This window comes from Chrysochloris asiatica, unplaced genomic scaffold (assembly GCF_000296735.1).
Source record: "Chrysochloris asiatica unplaced genomic scaffold, ChrAsi1.0 scaffold00002, whole genome shotgun sequence".
NCBI lineage: Eukaryota > Metazoa > Chordata > Mammalia > Afrosoricida > Chrysochloridae > Chrysochloris > Chrysochloris asiatica.
This window is the reverse complement of record NW_006408520.1, coordinates 31,944,958-31,969,268: the sequence shown is the minus strand read 5'-3', so window position 1 is coordinate 31,969,268 and position 24,311 is coordinate 31,944,958. Positions and strand designations below refer to the sequence as shown.

At 36.9% G+C, this 24,311-nt stretch overlaps 1 protein-coding gene across 1 annotated transcript in view; it reads right to left on the bottom strand.

The window, feature by feature from the left end:
* COL24A1 (collagen, type XXIV, alpha 1) overlaps window positions 1–24,311 on the bottom strand; it is a 562,513-nt gene that overhangs the window by 269,037 nt on the left and 269,165 nt on the right. Inside the window, exon 23 of the mRNA XM_006831073.1 lies at window positions 5,886–5,939. Coding sequence (XP_006831136.1) covers window positions 5,886–5,939 — 54 coding nt within the window. The remainder of the gene's footprint in view (window positions 1–5,885; window positions 5,940–24,311) is intronic.

Sequence of the window (24,311 nt, the reverse complement as noted above, 5' to 3'; positions counted from 1 at the left end):
ATTTGTTGGAGTACAACTCTTATCCTTTTTATTTCCTTTGGTTCTGTTATGATATCACCCGTGTGGTTTCTAATGCATGATATTTGTGTCTTCTCCCTCTTTTCTTTTGTTAGGTTTGACAATGGTTTGTCAATTTTATTAATCCTTTCAAAGAATCAGCTTCTTGTCCTGTTGACTCTATAGTTTTTCTGTTTTCTATCTCATTTATTTTTGCTCTGATCTTTAGTATTTCTTTTCTTTTGGTGATTGTAGGTTCTTTCTGTTGGTCTGTGACTGATTGCTGGAGATGCTATGTTGATGTGTTAATTTTGATTCTTTCTTCTTTTTGGATGTGCACATTTATCACAATAAATTGTCCTCTCAGCACCGCTTTCCCGGTGTCCCAAAGATTTTGGTATGTTGTATTTTCATTCTTGTTTGTTTCTAGGAACTTTCTGAATTCATGTTTAATTTCTTCGATTATCCAGTCACTCTTCAGCAGGGTGTTATTCAGTCTCCATGTATTAAACTTTATTTCTTTGGTCTTCTTATTGTTGATTTCTAATTTTATGGCATTGTGGTCTGAAAAGATGCTTTGTAATATTTTGATGTTTGTAAATTTATGGAGGTTTGCCTTGTGACCTAATGCATGGTCAATTCTGGAGAATGTTCCATGTGCACTGGAAAAGAATGTGTATTGTGCTGTTGTTGGGTTGAATGCTCTGTACGTGGCTATGAGGTCAAGTTGGTTGATTGTGCTGTTTAATTCTTCTGTATCTTTGTCAAGTTTCTTTCTGGTTGTTCTAACCCTTTTTGAAAGTGATATATTAAAATTTCCCACTGTAATTGTAGATTTGTCTATTTCTTTTTTAAATTTGCAGCGTAAAAGTTAATTATGGTTATGCTGTTTTGCTCAGTTGACCCTTTGATCATGCGATAGTGTCCTTCTTTATCTCTTATGGTGGTTTTTGCCTTAAAGTTTATTATATCCAAGATCAGTATTGCCACTCCTGCTTGTTTTTTATTGCTGTTAGCTTGGTATATTTTTTTCCATCCTTTAACTTTTAGTTTGTTTTTGTCTTTGTGTGTAAGGTGTGTCTCTTGCAAGCAGCATATTGAAGGGTGTTGTTTTCTTATCCATTCAATTACTCTCTCTCTCTTCACTGGTGCATTTAATCCATTGACATTTAGTGTAATTATCACTAGGTATGGATTAACTGTTAATTTTTCATGGTGATGTTTGTTCCTTTGTTCTGCATCCTTTCTTGTGCTGAGTTCATGTTTTTTTTTGTGTGTGCTAATTATTGTCAGTTTCTTCTTAGTTTTAATGTTTCCTTGTTCTACTTGGATCTTCATTTTCATGGTAAATTGTGAAGTATTAATTTTCTTTGGGGTTACCCTGTAGAACCAGTCTACAAAACTGTTTGAACTACAAGGCTGATGGTTCAAGCTCACCAGTCACTCCTTGGGAACCGTATAAAGAGTCGCTATGGGTTGGAACCGACTTGACGGCACTTAACAACAACAACAACAACAACATAGTCTATTAAGATTTCCCTGTGTTTAAGACATTCTATTGTATCGTGCAATCTACTTGACCTCCTCAACACCTGGATATCTGTTCATATATTTTTCCCTGTTTTGACATTGTTAATATTTTCATCTTTGGTTGGCCTCACAGGTCCTCTGAATTCATTGCTGTAATTTTATTCTGTTCTGAACTCTTCTGTCTGTCACTGAGTTACAGATGGTGCTGCCATGTCTGTCAATCTCTGGTTGTTGTCTGTTCATGCTGACTTTTATTCCAAAGAACTTTGTTTAGGTTGTTTTGATGTGCTGAATTGGCTTTGACAAAATCTCTTAGCTTCTGTTTATCTTGGAATGTTTGGACTGCACCATTGTATTTGAGTGACAGTTTTGCTGGATAGACAATTCTTGATTGGCAGTTTTTTCTTTTAGGGTTTTATATATGTCTCCCCATTGCCTTCTTGCCTGCATGGTTTCTGCTGAGAAATCAGAGCATAATCTGATTTGCTTGCCTTTGTAGGTACCACTTCTCTTCTCCCTGGCCTCTTTTAGGATTCTCTCTTTATCTTTGACTTTGGAGAGCTTGATTGTGCTATGTCTCGGTGGTTTTCTTTTGGGGTCTATCCTTCCTGGGGTTCATTCAGCTTCTTGAATGTTTATCTTCTCATCCTTCAAGATGTTAGGAAAATTTTCTGCCAGAAGCTCTTCACCCATCTCTTCTGTGGACTTCTGTGATTCTTCCTGTTCTGGAATGCCAATAATTCTTAAGTTATTCCTCTTCATGTTATCCAGCAGGAATCTTTGACTCTCTTCAGATTTTTTCTGCTTGCTCTTCTATCTTAGCAATATTGAGATATTTGTCTTCTAGCTCGCTGGTTCTGGCTTCCATCTCTTCAATTCCACTCCTTTGCCCTTTCAGTGTATTTTCCATTTCTGATATTTTATGATTAATCATATGGATTTCTTTTTGAAGATTTTGGATTGTTTCCAATGCTGTATCTATCTTGTTTGATTGCTCCTGTAGCACTTTCCTGACTTCTTTATTTTCCTCCACCCCTTTTCAGAGCATTTGAATTTGTTTCCATATAATTCTTCTGAATTCCTTCTCAGGCAGCTTCAGACCCTGCTCTTCTACTGGGAACTCTGGTGTCTGCTTCCAGCTCATTTGTTTCAGTTACTTTTTTCTGTTTTGGGACATGTGTTGAGATTTTTAATTGTGTTTTCTTGGACATTTTCAGTAGTTAAGTGGGTTTTTAATGCTTAAATGGATGTATATTACTGTGTTGTTAAGCTTACTGAACATCTCCTGGTAGATATTATCTGGAGCTAGACTTCCATTTTCACATGTAATGCCTAGCAGCTACTATTGGCTAGTGTCCAGATGGTGGAATATTACAGGGTATGCTTGTAGCTTGGCTATATGAACACAGTCGCTGTCTCTTCTTGATTAAGGTAGGGATAATAAGCTCCCACCCCTGGGAAAAGAGTGAGGCCAAAAGGACCAAAGACAGAAACAATATTAAACGGAGACAGAAGCTACCAATCTAAAACAAAAATAAAATCATAGTTGACTGTCCAGTGACTTTTGCTATGCAGGCAGGGATAAAGGGTCCCATCCAGGTTAACTTTGGGGCTGGGTCCCAGAGGCAGACATCATAAGAAGCAGCTTGCAGGACCAATGGGGTTCTCAGGAACCTCTTATCTGTGCCATGAGAAAACTGTGGGTGCAATGCTGGACCTCTTTGGGGGTGTGCTCCTGCCCACCTGGAGGCATCTGAGCTGGGCAGTGAGGACATGATTGGAGTGAAGAGGAAAGATACATGAAAAATGAAAAGTGAAAGATGAAAAATCGGTCACACCTCTTGCTCCAGACACACAGTTCCGTGGCTTCTAGTGCTGGGTCACTGCCTCCGCTTGCCTGTGGCCCCACCCTCCAACCTCAGGACCTCTGGCCTCCTGGATCGATTCAGAAATCAGGATTGATTTAGAAATTGCCATATTTTGCTTCCACAGGCAGATTTCTCTACAAGTGGGCACAGGAAACTGGTGCCCAGAGCCTTATACAAGATCCAAAATTCTGCTGCGGTTCCACAGACTTTTTCTGTATATTTTACAAAGGAGCTTTTACTATCTGTGTCTGCTTGACTGCCTCCAATCTGGTAGTCGCTCTCATTTGATTTTTTGACTGCTGCTTCCATGAGCAGTGATTGTGAATCCAAGCAATATGATGTCATTGACAACTTTTATCATGTTAGTTATTGGTCCAGCTGTGGTGATTTTGCTTTTCTTTACATTGAAGTCTAATTCATACTGAAGGCTGTAATATTCATTAGTAAGTTTTCAAGTCTTCTTCACTTCCAGCAAATAAGGTTGTGTTGACATATCTCAGGTTGTTAATGAGTCATCTGTCAATCTTGTTGCCACGTTCTTCTCATATAATCCATCTTCTCAGATTATTTGCTCAATATACAGATTGAATAGGCATGGTGAAAGAATACAGCCTGGGTACACACCTTCCCTGATTTTAAACTTCCCTGATGCACTATGCCCTTGTTTTGTTCTTACAACTGCCTCTTGGTCTATGTACAAGTTCCTCATGAACACAATTAAGTGTTTTGGATACCTATTCTTCATAATATTATCCATACTTTGTTTTGGTCCACACTATCAGAGTATACTTTGTTATATGGTAAGCTCTTTATATAAAAAGTACAGTACAGTACATACATAAGCAAGTAACATAGGTATTTATTATGACTATCAAGGCACAAATATCATATGTTTTGTATGTACTATACCATTATATACAACATAATCATTTTGTATACAAGAGACATGAGATAAGTGTTGCATGCAGGAAGCTATTGCATTTGATATGTCCCATGTTCTAATCAGGACTTCTGATCTCTATTATAACCTTACAGGACAATGGACATATACTGGTAGGAATTGCCTGGATGGGAATATGTGGCACGTGACTTTATTTTCAACAAGTAACTGTTGTAATAAGAGCACCAGACTATTATGCTTACAATTTATAGTCAGCAAACCAAGTTTTAGTCAAAGTTCCAAACTTTATTGTTTATTACCCACTAGTCCATTAGAAAGATTCCATTTATATAATAAAAAAATCAAAATATGACTTGCTGGTTCCAATAATTACTTTTCATTTTTTGAAAATCTCCTAAATTTGGAACTCAGCATGGAAAATCACTCTTGAGGTAATGATTTCTAGGTAATGTTTAACAAAATTACAATTTCCATCATACTATCCAGAATAATTGCCTACTGGATTCTGAATGGAAATAAAGAGATTATGACTGAGACTTGGCTCAGGAATAGTGACAACTTACTCTGCTCTTTAAAAACTGTTTCTTATGTAGAGTCTGTTCTCAAAACCAGATTTAAATAATATTTTCCAGTCATAAATCTGGATTGCCAATTTCATCTTTTCTCTTCAGGTCACACTTTCTAATAAAAAAACTCTTCCTTTTAAAAAACAGGAATATATATGCTACTAATTGTAGCTCAATATATTTATGAGATTCCATATAGGTGTGGTGCTGTAGGGTAAGCATTGGATGGCTACTTGAAAGATCGGTGGTTCAAACCCACTAGCCACTCTTCAGAAACCCTATATAGGGTCATTATGAGTCAGAATGGATTGACAGCATATAACAACAACAGGCACGCCTTGGACACTCTATACAATGTCACTATGACACATATGTGTATATGCCTTTTCTCGTCTCCTCTGGGACTTTCATGAAACATGTGTCTCTCTATATATATCACCTACACTCCTCAGAAACCCTACACAGGGCAGCTATGAGTTGGAACCGACTTGACAGCACGTAACAACAACATGGTAATAGCTTTAATTACCCTAGCCAAAAGGTGGAAATAACCCAAGTATTTATCAGTAAATGAACACCTAAGGATTTTATGATATTTAAACTCAATGGAATATTATTCACCCATAAAAGTGAACAAAATTTTGACAATGTTATTGAATGTACCTTGAAAACATTACTCCAAGTAAAACAATCCAGAGACGGGGGGAAAGTACTGTATTATTCTACTTATATGAAATATATAGAATAGACAAATTCAGAGACAAGAAGTAAGTAAGAAGTTCAAGGGACTGGGAAGAATGGAGTTATTGATTAATGAGTACAGAGTTATTATTTGGGGAGATAAAAAAGTTTTAGAAGTAATGGTGATGGTTATACAACACTGAATTATACAATTAAAAGTGCTTAAAATAACTAATTTTATGCTAGGCATATTTTACCACAACAGAAAATGGCATATAAACCTCTCTCTTTTGAGTTAAGTCTAGAACTGTTACTATTAATTAGAACAGTAAAATAAATTACCTTATCACCAGTGCTTCCAGTCATTCCAACTTCTCCAGATAAACCCACAGGTCCCTTTTAGAAAAAAAACAAATATATATATATAACAGAAAACACATATATATTGCTTTGCTATTCTAGAATCCTGGTCTTCGATCACATGCAATCATTATGCTATATATTAACTTGGAGTCAAATTCCTGCACTTCACATTAGAATTTATTAATCTATTCAGTCATCAACAAATATGCTTGTACAAGTGTGTAACATGTGATAGGAATTATAGTAGGAGACACTGAGTTTCAAATGATGGAGAAATCCAAACATTGTCTATCTTCATGGAGTTTACAAATGAGTGAACATTTTTAAAAGACATATAGTTTTCATAGCTATATATAGTTGATGTGGACACATTAGTTTAAGAAATAATTTCTGAAGGTGACTTCCTTCAATGAAAGCACCTCAATACATGAGCGAACAGCAAATTTCATTCATTCACAGAAACATTAACAGTTGTGCAGAATGAACAAAGCTTAGGGTTTATCTACATTAATCTTTATGGGTTCTCTATTATTTCTCCTTTAAGTGGTATAGAAAGGCAAAGGAACAATATAGAATAAGCTTGATAACAAGAGCATAGCCCTTCAACCTTCCTTCCTCTTGACTGTCTCCAGGTAGAAGACGTTTCTTTTCTATTTTATTTAAAGATGGGGAGGCATTTAATTTTTTAATAGCTATCAATCTAAGACCTTGTTTGCTGTTATCAGTTCCAACTCATAGCTACCAGGACAAAATACCACACGATCTTGTGCTATCCTCACAATTGTTGCTATGTTTGTGCGTGTTGTTACAACCACTGTGTCCATTCACCTCCTTTTCCCTCCAACTAACTATACCAAGCATGATGTCCTTTTGCAGGAACTGGTCTCTCTTGATAATACGTCCTAATTACATGAGATTAAATCTTACCATTTTTCTGCTTTTGCATGCATATGAGGCTACTGAAAACAGCATGGCCTGGGTTGTTGTTGGTATGTGCTATTGAACTGGTTCCGACCCTGTACAGGGTTTTAGAGGAGTGGCTGGTGGGTTAGAAGTCCAGTGTTTATCCTACAGCATCACACCTGAATTCCATGGCATGGGTGGCTGTTGCTAAATGATGTTGAATTGGTACCTGATTCATAGCAACCTTGTATAGGGGTTCCGAGACTATAAATTTTTGTTAGAAGAGAAAGCCTCATCTGTCTCCATTGTAGCAGTTGGTGCACTCAAAAGAGTTAACAGCCCAGTACTTATTCTACAGAACCACCATGCTGCACCTTAGTCCTCAAAGTGACACCTTTGCTTTATAACACTTCAAAGAGATCTTTTTTAGCAGCAAATTTACTAAATGCAATACACTGTTTGATTTATTGACTGTTGCTTTTATGAGTGCTGATTATGAATCTAAGTAAAATGAAAGACTTTGCTTTAATGTATATATATAAGAATCTGTTAGCTAACTCCATCTGTTTATATTTCTGTTAAGCAGCACTAGATAACTAGTTACCTGATGCTACTCAAGCAAATATCTCAAATGCGGAAGTGGCTTTGGAATTAAGTAATGGGTACAAGCTAGAGGAATTTTAAGGTGTCTAATATTAAAAGGCTGGTGTGGCACTTCAGGATAAACACTGAACTGCTAACCACAAAGTTGGAAGTTCAAACTCACTAGCTGCTCCTTGGACATTCTATACAGGGTTGCTATGAGTTAGAAGTGACTTGATGGCTCTCAACAACAACAAAAACAACAATATTAAAAGCCTAGATTAGAAAAATTATTTGATGGTTACCTGGGTTGGGGCGGTGGGGAGAGTAATTCACTGACTAGAGAGCTGTTGTTGTTAAGTGTCCTCAAGCTGTTTCTGACTCAGACACATTAACTCTGGTGACAGGGAAGACAATATACAAGAAAAGAGAAGTTGGCAGAAGAAGGATGAAGACAGATACAGACACAAGGAGGTATGCAAGGACTAAAGGGGAAAAAGTTAACTAGTGTTACATATACAATCTTGGAACAACAGTGCTCTTCAGGTAGATACGTGGATAGATACATAGACTGAAGGTGTATAGAAGGAAGAGTGGAAGTATATCCATAAATATATAAGAGTTTGAAAGAGGATATTGGTACATGGATATTTACCTTTGCTGTAAACATACCTGTGAAAGGAATATACAGTGGGCAAAATGATGAAAACTTCTTAGATATTTCCAAGCACCTTAAGGCAATGAGTTGCTGGGCCAAAGGGACCAGGACCATAGATAGTCTCAGGGAACACCATGATCAGTTGACATAATATAGTTCACAAAGACAATGTTCTACATCCTACTTTGGTGAGTAGAATCAGGGATCTTAAAAGCTCATGAATGGCCATCTGAGTTCAACTATTGGTCTCTCCATGTGCAGAAGAAAGAATGATGAGAATTGAAGATGCTTGGAATCAATTAGTCCAATGGACTAATGGAACATGTGAATATCAGTATCCATGAATTTTAGACCAGAGGTGCCCATCTACCTCTACCGATTACTCATAAAGAAATTACATTCGGAGGTCCAGGATAGAGTGGCTGAAAATGTGAAACAAAATGCAAACTAATCTAAAAAAAAAAGACAAGGTCAAAAAGAGAGTGGAGAAAGTCTACACTATGGCCCTCAATGACCCTTCAGGTCTTGAATGGAACTTACCCTTGTGGCCCAACTTTCAGTCAAGCAGTAGATAGGTATATAGGGGGAACAATAACTCTAGTAAGATAAGCTCACCATGGAATGGTCAATCATTCAATATCAAAAGGGCAACATTTACCTAAGGACAAAATTGAAAAGGGATTGGGAGGTGTGTGGAAATTGGAACGTAGGTGGAAATAATGGGGAAACTGTTGTTGAATGGAGGGGATTGCAATCATTGAGATGAAACAAAATGTATGATTTGCAAAATGTGAAACTGATGATCTTGTCTGTAAACCTTCACTCAATTCACAATAAAAAAGTTTTCAAAAATCTTAGATTGCTTTGAAGAGAGTATTTGTAGAATTATGGATGTCAATTCTGATGAGGGCTCAGAAAGAAGTAATAAGAGCTATACATAAAATCTCTATTGTTTTAGAAAATATATATAACAGAATGTTGCTAGAAACATGAGTGTTAAATGTGCTCCTGGTGAAGCTTTAAAAGAAAATGATGAACATGGAGGAAAGGCAATGTTTTTAATGTAGTGACAAAGATCTTGTCTTAATTATGTTCAAATGTTTGGTGGAAGGTAAAACTTGTTAAGTGAGGAACTTAGATAGCTGACTGAGATTTCTAAGCAAGACCTTAAATGGACCATGTGGTTTCTTCTTGTCACAATATGAAAGAGATGGACTTTAGAAATGAACTGTGAAAAACTAAAACAAAACTTGAAGATTTGGAAAATTCTGTTCACAAAGTAAGGACATGTGTCTTCCCCACAAATGTGGCTACACAATCTTTTGTTAAAAAAATTCAGCTTGTGACTAATGTAATTAACCAACTACCACAGCAGAAAATCCATCAGCTTAGATTTAAGCAGACCGAGAAAGAATGAAAGGAGAAAACCTGTCTGATTTGGAATTCTTCAGGAGTGTATTTGTTATGCTCCATGAAAAGAGAAGAAGTATCTCTGGAGCAAGTCAGAGATCAGCAGAAGTACTGGAAGGAGCACAGGAAGCAGAGCTACAATGATCTCAAAGGATGGAACCATGATCTCTGGGTGACAAAGAGTGGGGTCATGGGCTATGGTAAGGACCCTCCTCCCAGAATGCATGGAATGTGGTCAACTTCCAGAGTCTGGAGGACAGAGTCATTATGGTTTTAGAGAATAAAGCATTATTTTCAAGTCTTGAGAGCTATGGTAATATGTTCTGCTGGATTTGGGACCTGTTTGGTGCCCAATATCCCTTTTATACCTGCAATTTGTCACATTTGTAATGAAAATGTCTAACTTGTGCTTGTTCTGCCATTGTACTTTAAAAACGGATAGGTTGTATTCTAGATTTCACAGGTTCACAGATGAAGGGATTTTGCCCTAAAATAGACTACACCCATATTTGATTTAGATAATTCAGAAGATGAGGTTTTTTGGATTTGGAGTTCAGACTTTGGAAATAAGGTGTTGTGATAATGTGCTGATGACTGTGTTTTGCATATGGCAGCAATGACATGAATTTTGGGGGCCAAATGGTGAAGTGTTATGGATTGAATTGTATCCCCCAAAATACATGTTGTAAATCCTGATATCTATGCTTGTGCCTATAATCCCATTAGAGAATCAGTTGTCTTTAACATGTTAATAAGGCAGGATTAGTACAGGCTGTAATATTAGTCTAACTCTTTTGAGATATAGAAAAGATATAAACAAGCAAGTTAGCTAGCAGGATGTGGGAAGAGAGATGCTAAACTGTATGAAGATTGCCCAGGATCAGCAGGCCAAAGGAACCAGGACCTTCTTCCAGAGTTGACAGAATGAAAGCCTTCCCCTAGAGCCTGTGACTCCTAATCTGTGAGAAAATAAATGTCTGTTTGCTAAAGCCACCCATTTGTGTTACTTCTATTGTAGTAGCACTAGGTACCTAAGACTGTTTGCCAAGGGTTAGGAGTGTGTAGGTGAGAAGGTAGAAAAAAAAAAAATACTTCAAGAAGTTTGACAGCAAAACAGGGAAGACAGTAACTACTATGGAAATAGTTTATAAATGAAATAATTCAGAACTTAATTTTTGCACTGTTCACTTGTGGTATATTGGATTATTTAATATATCTTTTAGCCTTAGTCCTTATAATGCCCACCAAAGGATTTTATTCTGATGGGTTTGGATAAGAAAAGGTTGGAGAAAATACTAATAGGATGACATGATTCAGCTGATGGAGCTAGCAGTTGTTTGTAATTGTAAAAATTTGAAACTCTAGAAAGGTACAGGGTGAGCCATCTCAGAAGCAGGAGGGGGAATCCTACTACTATCAAAGAAGAGAAGTCAGGAGTGAAGCATGTCTTTGGACCCAGAGATCACTGTGTATTGAACCACCTTGACCCAGTGACAGAAAATTGAAACCAGAGGCATGGAAGAGAAACAGCAGCAGCAGAACCTGAGCACAAGACAGAGTGGTGGATTTCCCAACCACAGAATAAGTAAAGCTGAATGATTTAGGATAGGGGGCTTGATTACAGAGTGAGTGCTCCTGGTTCTTTCAATTGCAGAGGCTTAGTTTGTTGACCCATGGTGGGCTGTGGGTGCTAGAACCAAGTGCCTTCAGCCTGAGGCTCATGGTGGAGTGGTTTATCCTGTGGGTATTTATCAGCAACCCTAAAAGGACTATGTAACACTGCCTAAGCAGAGAGAGGGCACAACTGAGGTTGGCTATCCTGACTGGGAGAACTGTGCCCCAAGTATTTTCTGATGCTGCATTGTAACCTGTTAACTTCCCTAATAAACACCGTAACTTTGAGTATCTTGTTTGAGTTCTGGGAGGCCATTTCAATGAATTATTGAACCTAGCTGAGTAAGGGGGTTGTGCGAGGATAGTTTGGTGCCACATTTTTTAACACTATCAAATAGAAGCAAGTTCTTCTACTGTAGGAAAATCATCTTCTGAATAGAAATAAATTATATTCAAAACCTACTTTGTTTTATAGCAGGATTTTTTTTGAAAAACAGGTTAAGACCTAATCCATCTTCAGTGGCTGTGGATCAATATATTTGTACTACAGGGAATATTCTGGCAGCTTTAAGTTGACCTCCAGGGCGATCTCCTAGTCAACTCCCTATTTCTACACAGCTCCTTGCACTGGGAATGCTGTGTGAATTGCAGAACTCACAGCTGGTAGCCATGTGTTAAGCAATAATGTCTTATGACCTTCTCTTCCATTCTAGTAAACACAAGGCTTAAAGGACAGACTAATTGTGCATGACTTACTCTCATTTTTATGCAAGAAACCTCAAGTGCCACATATTCTTCTAAATGAGGAATTCAAGGCAGCAAAGAACAAAGAAATATATTTTTCCATTTTGATGCATTCAAAGGCAAATTATGCGTAAATAGAAATGTCCATAATTAATTGATTTTTTTTAAACGGATAAACTTTCAGAATTTAAACATGATGGACTTTTTGTTTTGTTAATTTCAAAACAAATGCTTAAGTCTTAATACAACTTAGTTATCTGGAGTCCCTGGGTGGTGCAAATGGTTAAAACATTTACTACTAGCCAATCAGTTGGAGGTTTGAGTTTTTCCCCATATACCTCAGAAGAAAGTCCTAGCAATTTACTTCTAAAATATCAGCTGTTGAAAACACTATGGCGCACAGGTCTACTCTGGTATACATGGGATCACTGTTAGTTGGAATCACCTTGATGTCAACTGATGCTCTGAACTGCAGACAAAACAATTTACTCTGAAAGTCACTGGCATACAACAATAGAAACTGATTATCTCAGAGTTCATGTGGGTCAGGGAATTTAAGAGTTGACTAGCTAGGTGGAATGGTTCGGGCTGTTTCAGCAAAGGCTGAAGTCATTTGAGTGTTTGACTGAAGCTGGAGAACATATTTCCAAGACAGCTGTTGACAGAAGGCATCACTTCTTTGCCATGTTGGCTTTTCCATAGGGCTTGATGTCATTGATGTCATGAAAGTTGGCTTTCCCCAGAGTAAGTAAAACACGAAAGAGTGGAAGCAAGGAAGAAGCTCAGGGCCTTTTATGATCTAGTCACACATGATCATTTCTACCATATGCTACTTGTTAGAAGTGAATTACTAGTTCCACTTCACACATAATGAGAATGACTTAGATACCACCTCTAGAGGTAGGAACATCAAAGATCTGTAGAGCTATTGTAAACCATCACAATGATTAAAGTATATTCATAGCTTGATTTCATATTTAATATTTTGCCCTCCAATCATTTTCTTTAGTTCTCTAGATCTATTTTCAAGCGACACACTTCTGTAGGAACATTCTAAATAAATATTGTTGGAAGATAACAAAAATGCAAAAGGTAAAGTACTATGTTGTTGTTATTGTTAAGTACTGTGGAGTTGGTTCAGACTCATAGTGTCCCTGCTCAGGGTTTCCGAGGCTATTATTCTATTATAGAATATAGCAAAGATCAGCAAATTATGAGTCAGTGGACTGACTGTTTTTATAAATGAAGTTTCATTAGAACACAACTAGTATATTGGTGTACTGTCTATGGATGATTCTGCACTGTGATGAAAGAACGGAGAAGTTTTGAAGGACTACTTGAAGTTTAGGGTCCACAACATCTAAATTGTTTACTATCTCTATAAATCACTTAGTATCTAAGGTAAAATTTACCAACTCTTGAGATAAAGTAGTAGATTCCTTATTAGTGGAGTTCATTGCAAACTTCATGGAGTGGATGGCATTTGTGTTGCGTCTTGAAGAATGTGAAAGAGTTATATAAAAATGGGAGGTAAAGCGAATAATCTGATCAGAAGCACAGAGGTAAAAAAAAATCTGATCAGAAGCACAGAGGTAAAAAAAAAAAATTAGTCTAAAACACATAAAATTGTTCAATTTGATGAGAATAAGTAGTAGTGAAAGTAAAGCTTAAATGACACAACAGGATAAATTCATAAATGTCTTAGTTGCTAGGCAGTGTTTAACCTTTATCAAAATGTTAGGGATTATTGGGAATAACATAATCAAATATATTTTTCTAGAAGGTAGCATAGTGATTATGATTCGGGCTGCTAGCCTCATGCAGTTCAAAAGTACCAGCTGTTCCATGGGAGAAAGATGAGGCTTTCTGCTCCTGTAAAGATTTACAGCCTTGGAAACCATACAGGGTTGCTATGACTCAGAACTGACTCCATGGCACATAACTACCACCACCACCACCATTTAGAATGAAGAAAATGAGAAAGGCTCAAGGAAGAATGATTGGTAAGAAGGTTACTATAAAATCCTTTGAAAATTTAATGTACTTTACTGTTGCTTCTATAACAATGTCACACACTAAACCACATTTTGATAAAAATGACTCATTCATGGTATTCCTCATCTTCATGGTCAGGCTATCTAAAATGAACATTTCTGTTGGATATTTATGGGAAATTATAGTATTGAAGTCATAATATTCCACTTACAATAATTATTATCAGTTAATACTTGTTGGCATTTTCATTAAAATGATTCACAAGACTGATTCTACATCTGACACACATTTAATAAAATGACAAAGCTTTTAGCCAGAACACATGTGTGTTAAGAGTGAGACAACACTATGATAATTGAAAACACTGTATTTTTAGCATAATAAAATATGTAATGATCTATTTAAAAATTGTTAGCTAACGTGGAAATTCTGAAGGCCCCAAACCTTATTTATGTATAACAAATCACTTGCTATTGAGAAGAAATATTTTTTCCCAAAAGTCAGTAAAAATTCTAAATATTCTAATTCTATTTTTAAAATACTCACATTCTGTTTATTCATTAAAGATTATGTAAAATTATAAAATATCCTTATGAAAACTATAATGTTTTAAACATTTTAACAATAACTTATTAGATTTGAAGATTTTTAAGACAAAGTATTGTGCTTTTACCGGGGTCTAAGACTTCCTATAATTTTTCTATGTTGTTTCAGATTTTCTTCTCAAAATGGAATGGAAACTATTGTTTTTAGGATAAAGAGCCAACTCTTCAAAGCTCTTTAAGTTCATTTAAAATACAATATACTAGGTTAGTTCTCTAGGAGTTAGCTCTGTTTCATCTTATGAAACATGAACTTCTGTGTTATATTAATATCATTATGTTTGCTTTTATTGTTTTATTACTTAAACCCATGCAAAAAAATTTGTAAATGTTCTTAAAACAAAGGTGGTATTAGATTATATTATATGAAACTGCTGATATTTGACCATTTCTTACCTACAAAAATGGTAGTTTTATTGGTTTCATCCAACACAAACTTTTGAGGCTAGAATAAACAGAAGTTCGGCCAGATAGGGGCACCAAGTGGATGAATGAACAAGTTCTTATGTACCTAATATGTTATTAATATTCTACATCTAATATTTACTTCTCCATTTCAAATTCTTATGCCTTCTTACTTTTATCAAAGAATATTATGATGAAAATAGATAGATGAAGGGGATATGTAGAAAAGTGGCAGGGTAGTGTATGTAATCTATTCAGATAAAAAATGGAAATTTTCTTTTTTAGACATGATTATGAGATCCCTGTGGAACATTCTAAGGAGGTCTGGTGGTGTGGTGGACTAGGTATTGGGCTGCTAACTGCAAGGTTGATGGTTCAAACCCACCAACTGCTCCATGGGAGAAAGATGAAGCTTTTTGTTTCCATTAAGATTTATAGTCTTGGAAATCCTGAAGAGGGTTGCTATGAGTCAGGATTGATTTGATGGCAGTGGGTTTGGTTTTGCGTTTGGTTTGAATAGGAATCAGGTCAACGGAAATGAATTTTATGGTTCGTATGGCATTCTGAAGCATATGGAGTCCTGGTGTGGCACTGGGGGTTAATGCTCCAGACTGCAAAGCTGTCTGAACTATAAGGTCAGCGATTCAAGCTCACCAGCTGTTCCTCGGAAGCCTTATATAGGGTTGGTATAGGTCAGAATCAACTCGATGGCACTTAACAACAACAACAACATGGCATTCTGTAGAGATACTTGTTACATAGCTGAGTATGTGGATCTAGAATTAAAGAAAAAGTTGTGAGTCATTAGCTAATAAGAGCTCTTGTGGTGCAATTGCTAAGTGCTCAGCTTCTAACCAAAATGTTGATGGTTTGAACCTACCTAGCAGATCCATGGGAGAAAGAGCTGGCAGTCTGCTTCTGTAAAGATTACAACCTAGAAAGCCCTTTGGGGAAGTTCTACTCTCTCTCACATATGGTGGTCACTATGAGTGAAAACTGATTAGATGGTACTTGGTGTGGTGCTGTAGGGTAAGCACTTGACCAGAAGGTCAATTTGAACTAGAAGCTTGGCAGTTCAAATTCAGCAGCCATTTCTTGGAAACCTTATGTAGTATTGCTGTAAGTCAGGACCAACTCAATGGCATTTAACAACAACAGTGACGATAAAGCAAACAGATAGTAATTAAAGACTTAAGGAGGAGATGAATAACCAAAAAAGTAGGTAGACTGAGGAAAGAAAAGTTAGAGAAAAATAACATTTAGAAATCAGATTAAGTAAAAGAAAACTTAGAGAATAACTACACATAGAAAGTGAGCTGTCAAAAGTATATTGTCTATCAGGACTGATTGTGAGGGTTGGAAATGTAAAGGTAGATGTTTTGTAGCAAGGAGGGGAGTGATTAACTTTGCAGTCTAGGAGTGGAGGTCCCTGGGACCATCAAGGGAGAAGAGCAGAGAGCAGGACCATACCCAGAGAAGCAGTGATGCCTGAGATGGAGGCAGAGACGATTACATGGAGAGATGGAGCAGCTGGGGACTTTAGACCCACAGAGGGAGAGGGGCTGTGTGTTGATGACCGGGAAACAGGCTTGCAGGGTATACTCTTTGGTTGGTTGATGGTACATGGAGGGGATTGTAACCATGGCAATGAAACGATATAGGATAGAATGAATGTAAAACTAGTGTTCTCCCATGTAAACTATCACATAATTCACAATAAAACATTAAAAAAAAGTATATTGTCTATTAGTGTTCCTTTTGTACATAATACTTCTTCAGGTTTGGGATCACTTCAGTCTTATTTTTCAAAGAAATCTGTAATCTAGAATGCATTTCTTTGCTGGTGTGACTTGGAACAAGCCACTTCAGCTCATTGTGGCTTATGTTCCATCATTTAGGAAGATGTAACTACATACAATGTAAGTTCACTGGTTTGTTCTGTAGAGCAGGGGTGATGTCTTGCTTTATGTTGCATCCTTTATATCTAGCATACTGTTTTGAATTGTTGTTAAGTGCCATCGAGTCAGTTTTGACCCATAGTGACCCTGTATAGGGTTTCTGAAGAGAAGCTGGTGAGCCTGAACCATCAACCATGCAGTTCAAACTGACTTTGAGTCCAGTGTGCTAACCCATAGCACCACATAAGGACAAAAATTTGTTGAAGAAATGAATGACAATGAGAAGGCAAAAATTATGTTGAAGGAATGAATGAAACAACCAGAACATTCATGGTAGATACTGAGATGAGTCACCCAGGTTCCCCTTCAAGGAAAAATTTTTGTCCCTGAAATTAGTTCTATCAAGGTTCAAGCCTCAGCAAAGAATCCTATTTAAAAAAAAAAAAAAAAAAAAAGGTTAGGGCAAAGGTATGAAATTCTAGTTATTTTTGGTCCAAAGTGGTAATACTCTGATGGGTTATACATGTCCCCAAACTCCTCAGAGGGATGGCTGAGGCTTTGCTAGCTCTGTATTATAGTTTGGCTTCCTAATTGTTTCCCTTCCTTTCAACAGGTATTAATCTACAATAAATAGAGTACTAAACTTCATCTCAGTGTCTGTTTCCAGAACAACCAACCTGTGAGTGATGTGGTCTTAAAAAGGAGGTACTACGTATCCTTTCACCATAGTTATTTAGTCTGTATGATGAGCAAATAATCCGAGAGGCAGATTATATGAAAAAGAATGTGTCATTAGGATTAAAGGAAAAGTCATTAACAACAGAGATATGCAGATGATAAAACCTTGCTTGCAGAAAGCAAACAGGATTTACTGATGAAGATCAAAGACTATATATAGCCTTCAGAATGGGTTGCACCTCAGTGTAAAGAAAACAAAAATTCTCACCACTGGACCAATAAATAGCATCCTGATAACTGAAGTTATCAAAAGCTTCATTTTGCTTGGATCCACAATCAACATTCATGGAAGCAGAAGCCAAGAAATCAAATGACATATTACGTTGGGAAAATCTGCTGTGAAAGACCTCTTTAAAGTGTTCAAGAGCAAACATATTAGTTTGAGGACTAAGGTGTGCCTGACTCAAGTCACGTTATTTTATTATTATTTTAAATATGGAACTCTTCACAAATTTGCATGTCATCCTTGTATAGCGTCCATGCAAATCTTCTCTATATTGTTCCAATTTTAGTATATGTGCTGCCGAAGCGAGCACCCAAGTCATGATATTTTCAGTAGCCTCATATACATGTGAAAGTTGGACATTGACTAAGAAAGACCTTAAAATAATTGATATATTTGCATTATGGTGTTGGAGACAAATACTGCCAGTACCATGGACTGCCAGAGGAATAAACAAATCTGTACTGGAAGAGGTACAGGTAGAATGCTCCTTAGAAGCCAGGATGACAAGACTTCTCTCACACAATGGACATATTATCAGAAGGGACCAGTCCCTGGAGAAGAACATCATGCTTGGTGAAGTGGAGGGTCAGTGAAAAAGAGGAAGACCTCCAATGAGATCCATTGGCTCAGTGGCAGTAGCAAAATGGGCTCAAGTGTAAGGAGAATTGTGGAGATGATGCAGGACAGGGCAGTGCTTTATTCTGTTGTGCATAGTGTCACTGTGAGTTTGAACTGACTTGATAGCACCTAACAACAACATTTGACTTCGTTTACAAAATATTGCTTTAAAAGTACATCTCTTTCATTGAACACACTTAAGCAATATTTTGTTTTATATTATTTGCTTAATTTGTATTATACCAATGTCTAGTGCCTGGTGTGCCACTATAGTGTAAACACTGGACTTCTAACTGCACATCTGTGGCTCAAACCCATCAATTGCTCCTATACAGAGTCCCTATGAGTTAGAACTCCCTAAGTGGAGTCCTGGTGTGGCACCATAGACTAAGCACTGGACCTGAAGGTCAGCTTGAGCCACAAGGTCAGTGGTTCACACTCTCAGTCACTCCTTGGAAACCCTATATTGGGTCACTATGAGTTGGAACAGACTTGATGGCACTTAACTACAACAGCAATGCCTAAGTAGTTCAAATAAATCAAATGAGGAAATGATGCAGCACAGGGATTATAATCAATTGAAAATGTTTCTGGACATATTAGATACACACCCAAACCAAGTTCATGGCCATCGAGTCCATTCTGACTCATAGAGATCTATTATACAGGATTTTGAGACTACAAATCATTACAGGAGCAGAAAGTCTCTTCTCTCCCACAGAGCAACTGATGGTTTTGAACGACTGACCTTGTAGTTAGTATCCCAACATTTACCCAACAGTACCACCAGAGCTCCCTATGAAATACATACCCAAAACCCAAACCCTCTGCCATCAAGTCAATTCCAATTCACAGCGATCCTGTGTAGTATTTCCATGATGTAATTCTTTATGGGAACAGAAAACCTCCTCTTTCTCCCACAGAGCAGAGTAGGTGATAGTTGGAAATGGTGACCTTGTGGTTAGTTGTTGTTGTTGTCATGTGCCATTGAGTCGGGACCGACTCATAGCGAGTCAGTTAGTAGAACAGTGCTTATTATACAGTGCTACCAGGACTCCATAAATAGGCATACAAATGAATAAAAGTAGTAATTACTCACCTGTACTATCTACAGAGTGTATTTTCAAACCACAGAATGTGCCTAATTAGCATTATTAATTTAAGTTTTCAGAAAATTAACAATAAACTATTTTATAAACACTGCTTACCAAGTGAAGAAAAGACAGTTACATAGGAACTCTGAATTTGATAACACAAAAAAGTACAAAAAATATATAATATTATTTGTTGTTTCTTTGTTGTTTAGTGCCATTGAGTTGGTTCTAACTCATAGTGACCCTGTATATGGTTTCCGAGGAGCAGCTGGTGAGTTTGAACTCCTGACTTTGTGGTTTGCAGTCCATTACTGATGGACTACAGCACCACACAGCCAACAAATATTTGAGCAAGTAATTGTTGTTGTTGTTAAGTGCCATCATATATGCCAATAATAAAAAAAAAATAGAATATTTTAATTAAATTTAGAGAGTTCATTAATTCTTGTTATTGTTATTAAGTGCCGTGGAGTTGGTTCTGACTCATAGTGACCCTGCGTAGGGTTTCCAAGGAACGGCTGGTGACTCTGAACCACTGATCTTGCAGTTCAAACCAACCTTGTAGTCTAGTGTTTATCCTACAGTGCCACACTTCTAATTTGATAATGGAGCTTTGGTGGTTTAATGGATTATGTTTTGGGCTGCTAACTTCAAGGTCAGCAGTTTGAATTCATCAGTGACTTTGTGGCAGAAGCCTCAGGAACCTTGTATAGGGCCACTCTATGTCAGAACTGACTCAACAACACTTAACAACAGCAACAATGTGATGATAGTCTGCTTTGGGGTCACAGTTCTTCCACTTTCCTTGAATACATTTCCTAAAAGATATAAGTGAATGGTCTGCTCAGTATCCAAATTGGGATTTCAGCCTCTGACATTTCCTTAATAACTATTTTTTATTCCCTTGGTTCTAACATGTAGCTGCAACATAAAAGTTTAGAATGACGCCTTGACTGAGAAAGGTCTGGTAATGATCAAGAGACTATGCCTGGAATGTCTACTCAACAGATGCTTTTGCTCACACTTATGAGATGCTCAAGAACAGAATTGTAACTGGCACTACACTCCTATATTTGTTTGGCAGTATACATATGTCCTGGTCCCCTGGAAGGAGTTTCTCGGTAATAAATCAAAGGTGATAATGTGGCTATCAGCACTGGGCTACCACCTCTCTTGATTAGCTTCTGAGGGTTTCGATAAAAAAACAAAAACAAAACTAATTTGGATGAGAAAAAAAAGAGGAAATCTTTTGCTATGACACTTGTGAGGCAAAACATTTTATATGAAACCTCTTTGTAAGACTCTGATAATCAGAAGGATTGTTCATAACAGAAAACCTGTTATAACCACAGCACATTTTTTGACATCATTTAGTTTTGCGTTACTTTCATGAAAACTTAATTTGGTGTCATTGATAGGTGCCATCGAGTTGGTTAAGACTCAGAGCAATCCTTTGCACAACAAAATGGAGCACTGCCCTATCATGTATCATCCTCACAATTTCTGTTACGTGTGAGACCACTGCTGCTGCCACTGAATCAATCCATCTTGGCTCAAGAAAAGGTCGCCCTCTTTTTCACTTATACTTTATCTAGCATGATGTCCTTCTCCAGGGACTGATTTCTCCTGATAGATGACATGTCCAAAATATGAGAGAGGAAGTTTCTGCCTCCTGGTCAAGAAATTCCTATCAGACAAGAATTACTTTTTGTTTTTTTTAATGTTTTATTGTGAATTATGTGATAGTTTACATGGGAGAACATTAGTTTTACATTCATCCTATCATATATAATTTCACTGTCATGGTTACAGTCCCCTCCATGCATCATCAACCAACCAAAGGGTATACCCTAAAAGCCTGCTCCCCGGTCATCAGCACACAGCTCCTCTCCCTCTCTGGGTCTTAAGTCCCCAGCTGAGTAATTACTTTTGATCCTGTGATAGAATCTCTATACCTAAAAATGAAGAAAATATCAATTGGTGTTGATATTTTCTGACTACTAGTCCAAAGACTTGTGTTCCAATTTTGATCTTCAATTTTGAAGCAAGTCACCAAACCAATTTGGGTCTCACCTTCCTAATTATAAGAAATAAAGACTGTACTTGATAACTCCTCTGATAATTTTCAGCTAAAATCTTTTTATTTTAACAATAAGAAAAAAGAAAAGCCCTCAAATACGTAATAGTCATTTAAAAGATTTTGAACACATAAAAGACATAAATTTGTTTCTTAATTGGAATAATTTTTCTTTAGACTAGGAAGAGGATTTTCAGCATTCTGAATCTTCAATATCACACAGAAAGCTTTTGTTGACAATACCTGTAAGAGGCTGATTTCAAGGAGCTTATTTTATTGCTTTCTTTAATATTATTGCTTAAATTTTAAAGCTTAGTCTCCTAAACTTGTATGAGCTCTTTGAGAGTAGAAGCTAGGTTTTGTTCATATCGATGTTTAACTCATTGCCTAGCTTTATACTTTGGTACATAGTATGTGCTTAGTAAACATTTGTAGAATGAATGCATAGTATAAATGGGGTCTGGAGTCTGTAATTAAACTTATAAAATTGTGAAAGTACCCACAATTTACTTACATATAGAAATGTAATGGTTTTTATTTTTCTGGTTTAAGTTACAAAAAAAGAAAGATGGAAAGTGCTTTCTCACAAGACTGTCTCTTCTCTCTTTAAATCAGAACCAAACCTGTTGCTATGAAGTTGATTCTAACTCATAGCAACCACACATATGTCAGTAGAACTGTGTTTCATAAGGTTTTCAATGGCTGATTTTTTGGGAAGTAGATCCCCATGCTTTTTTGTTTAGGTACTTCTGTGTGGGCTCAAATAGCCAAACTTTAGGTTAAACCACCCAGGAACTCCCTTCTTTCTCTAGGTGATGACAAGTCCTTTTGATTTTCTGTCAGTGGATGGTCCATGCTCCATACGACACCATTTGGTTGGCATATATAGCATTTTTAGTGTTCAACTGTAGAATAGCATCTATTGGATATGCAACATAAAAACTTGGAAAGAACCTCCTGAAAGAATGAAATCAGACTGGACTGTATTTGTGTCTTGCATTGTGTCCTCTTGCTGTATCATTAATTCCTACTTGTTCTGAGGATCTGTCCTATATAGTTTTGGCCCCACTGAGTAATTGGCATATTCTGTGCATTTCAGACTGTGTGTGCTGACTCACTAATTCTCTAGTATTGATTTTTAGATGCCTTGGGTTTTGATCTTGCTATACTGTCTAATATACTGGATAAGCTAGTAGTCTAACTACTGCCTTACAGAGGGAATGCTTTCTGGTTAGGAAACTCCCTCTAGACAGAGACTAGATTGTAGTATGTTTACGGTGCTGAGAAATATCATTGTAAGACTGTGCTGAAAATGCTGATCCTTATTGATGCCCTCATTTTGTGTGTCTGAGAAGCTGGAACAGTTTCACAACTAATCCATCTGACTTGTTAGGTTCTTTATGTTGCTGGCCTTCTTTAAGAAGTTTAGAAAAGTGGCCTTGTATTCCATCATGCTGACCCATGACTTAACTTAAAGTAGAAATGTGTTAAAATTATATATAAATATGTGTAGATGCCCCTTACAGAACATTGTGCATTTTTCATGCCAGAACATCAGCAGGTCTTTGGAATTAAGGGCACTATTTAGTTTAAAAGGATTTAAACACTATGACCCCTCAAAGAGTACTTGAACATAATTCCACAAATACATGCTGTATTCTGTTGTTAGGTGCCGTTGAGTTGGTTTCAATTCACAATGACCACATGTACAGTACAATGAAATATTCCCTGGCCTGGTGCCATGCTCACACTCATTGCTATATTTGAGACCATTGTTGCAGGCACTGTATCAATCCATCTCATTGAAGGTCTTTCTTTTTTTTTGGTGACCCTCTGCATGGTGTCCTTCTCCAGGGATTAGTCCCTCCTGATAACATGTCCAAAGTACGTGAGACAAAGTTTCACCATCCCTGTTTCTAAGGTACATTCTGACTGTATTTCTAAGACAGATTTATTTATTGTTTTGACAGTCCATGCTATACACAATTTTTTTTTTTTTAACCAATACCATAATTCAAAGGCATCAATTCTTCTTTCGTTTTCCTTATTCATTATTCAGTTTCCACATGCAAAGGAGGTGATTTAAAATATCATGGCATGAGTCAGGTGTACTTTAGTCCTCAAAGTAACATCTTTGTGCTTTAACACTTTAAACGGGTATTTTGCAACAGATTTTCCCAGTGTAATACATCATTTGATTTATTTACTGATTCCCTCATGGGCATTGATTGTGGATTCAAGCAAAATGTAAATATTGACAACTTCAATTTTTTATCCATTTATCATGATTATTATTTATTATTTTTTATGCTGAAGTATAATTCACAAACTGTCTGTGGGAGAGATGAGACTTTATTCTTCCATAAAGATTTAAGCCTCAGATACCCTATACAGTGGTTGCTATGAGTCCGAACCAAATGAAGAGCACACAGCAGCAACAATCCATATGTAAGGATGTAGCCTTAGCTCTTCATCAGTAAGTGGTTCAAGTCCTCTTTGCTTTCAGCATGAAAGGCTGTGTTTTCTTTATATCACAGGTTGTCAATGAGTCCTATTCAACTCCTGATGCTACACTCTTCTTCATAAAGTCCATCTTGAATTATTATTCTAATTTTATATCATGATGAATTCCAGAAGGTATTTATTTATCCAATGAGTGGACCAGATTCTAAAGTGACTACCAGATGTCTGAGGTGCATAGCTAGACAAATAGGTTTACTCTTTGTCATTAAAGATGCGAGATCATTGGAAATTCCAAAGCAAATACCTTGAATGTGGTTTTGTATGATCTTTCTCTTGTACTGGAGTCCTGCAATATATATAATATATATATATTATAAT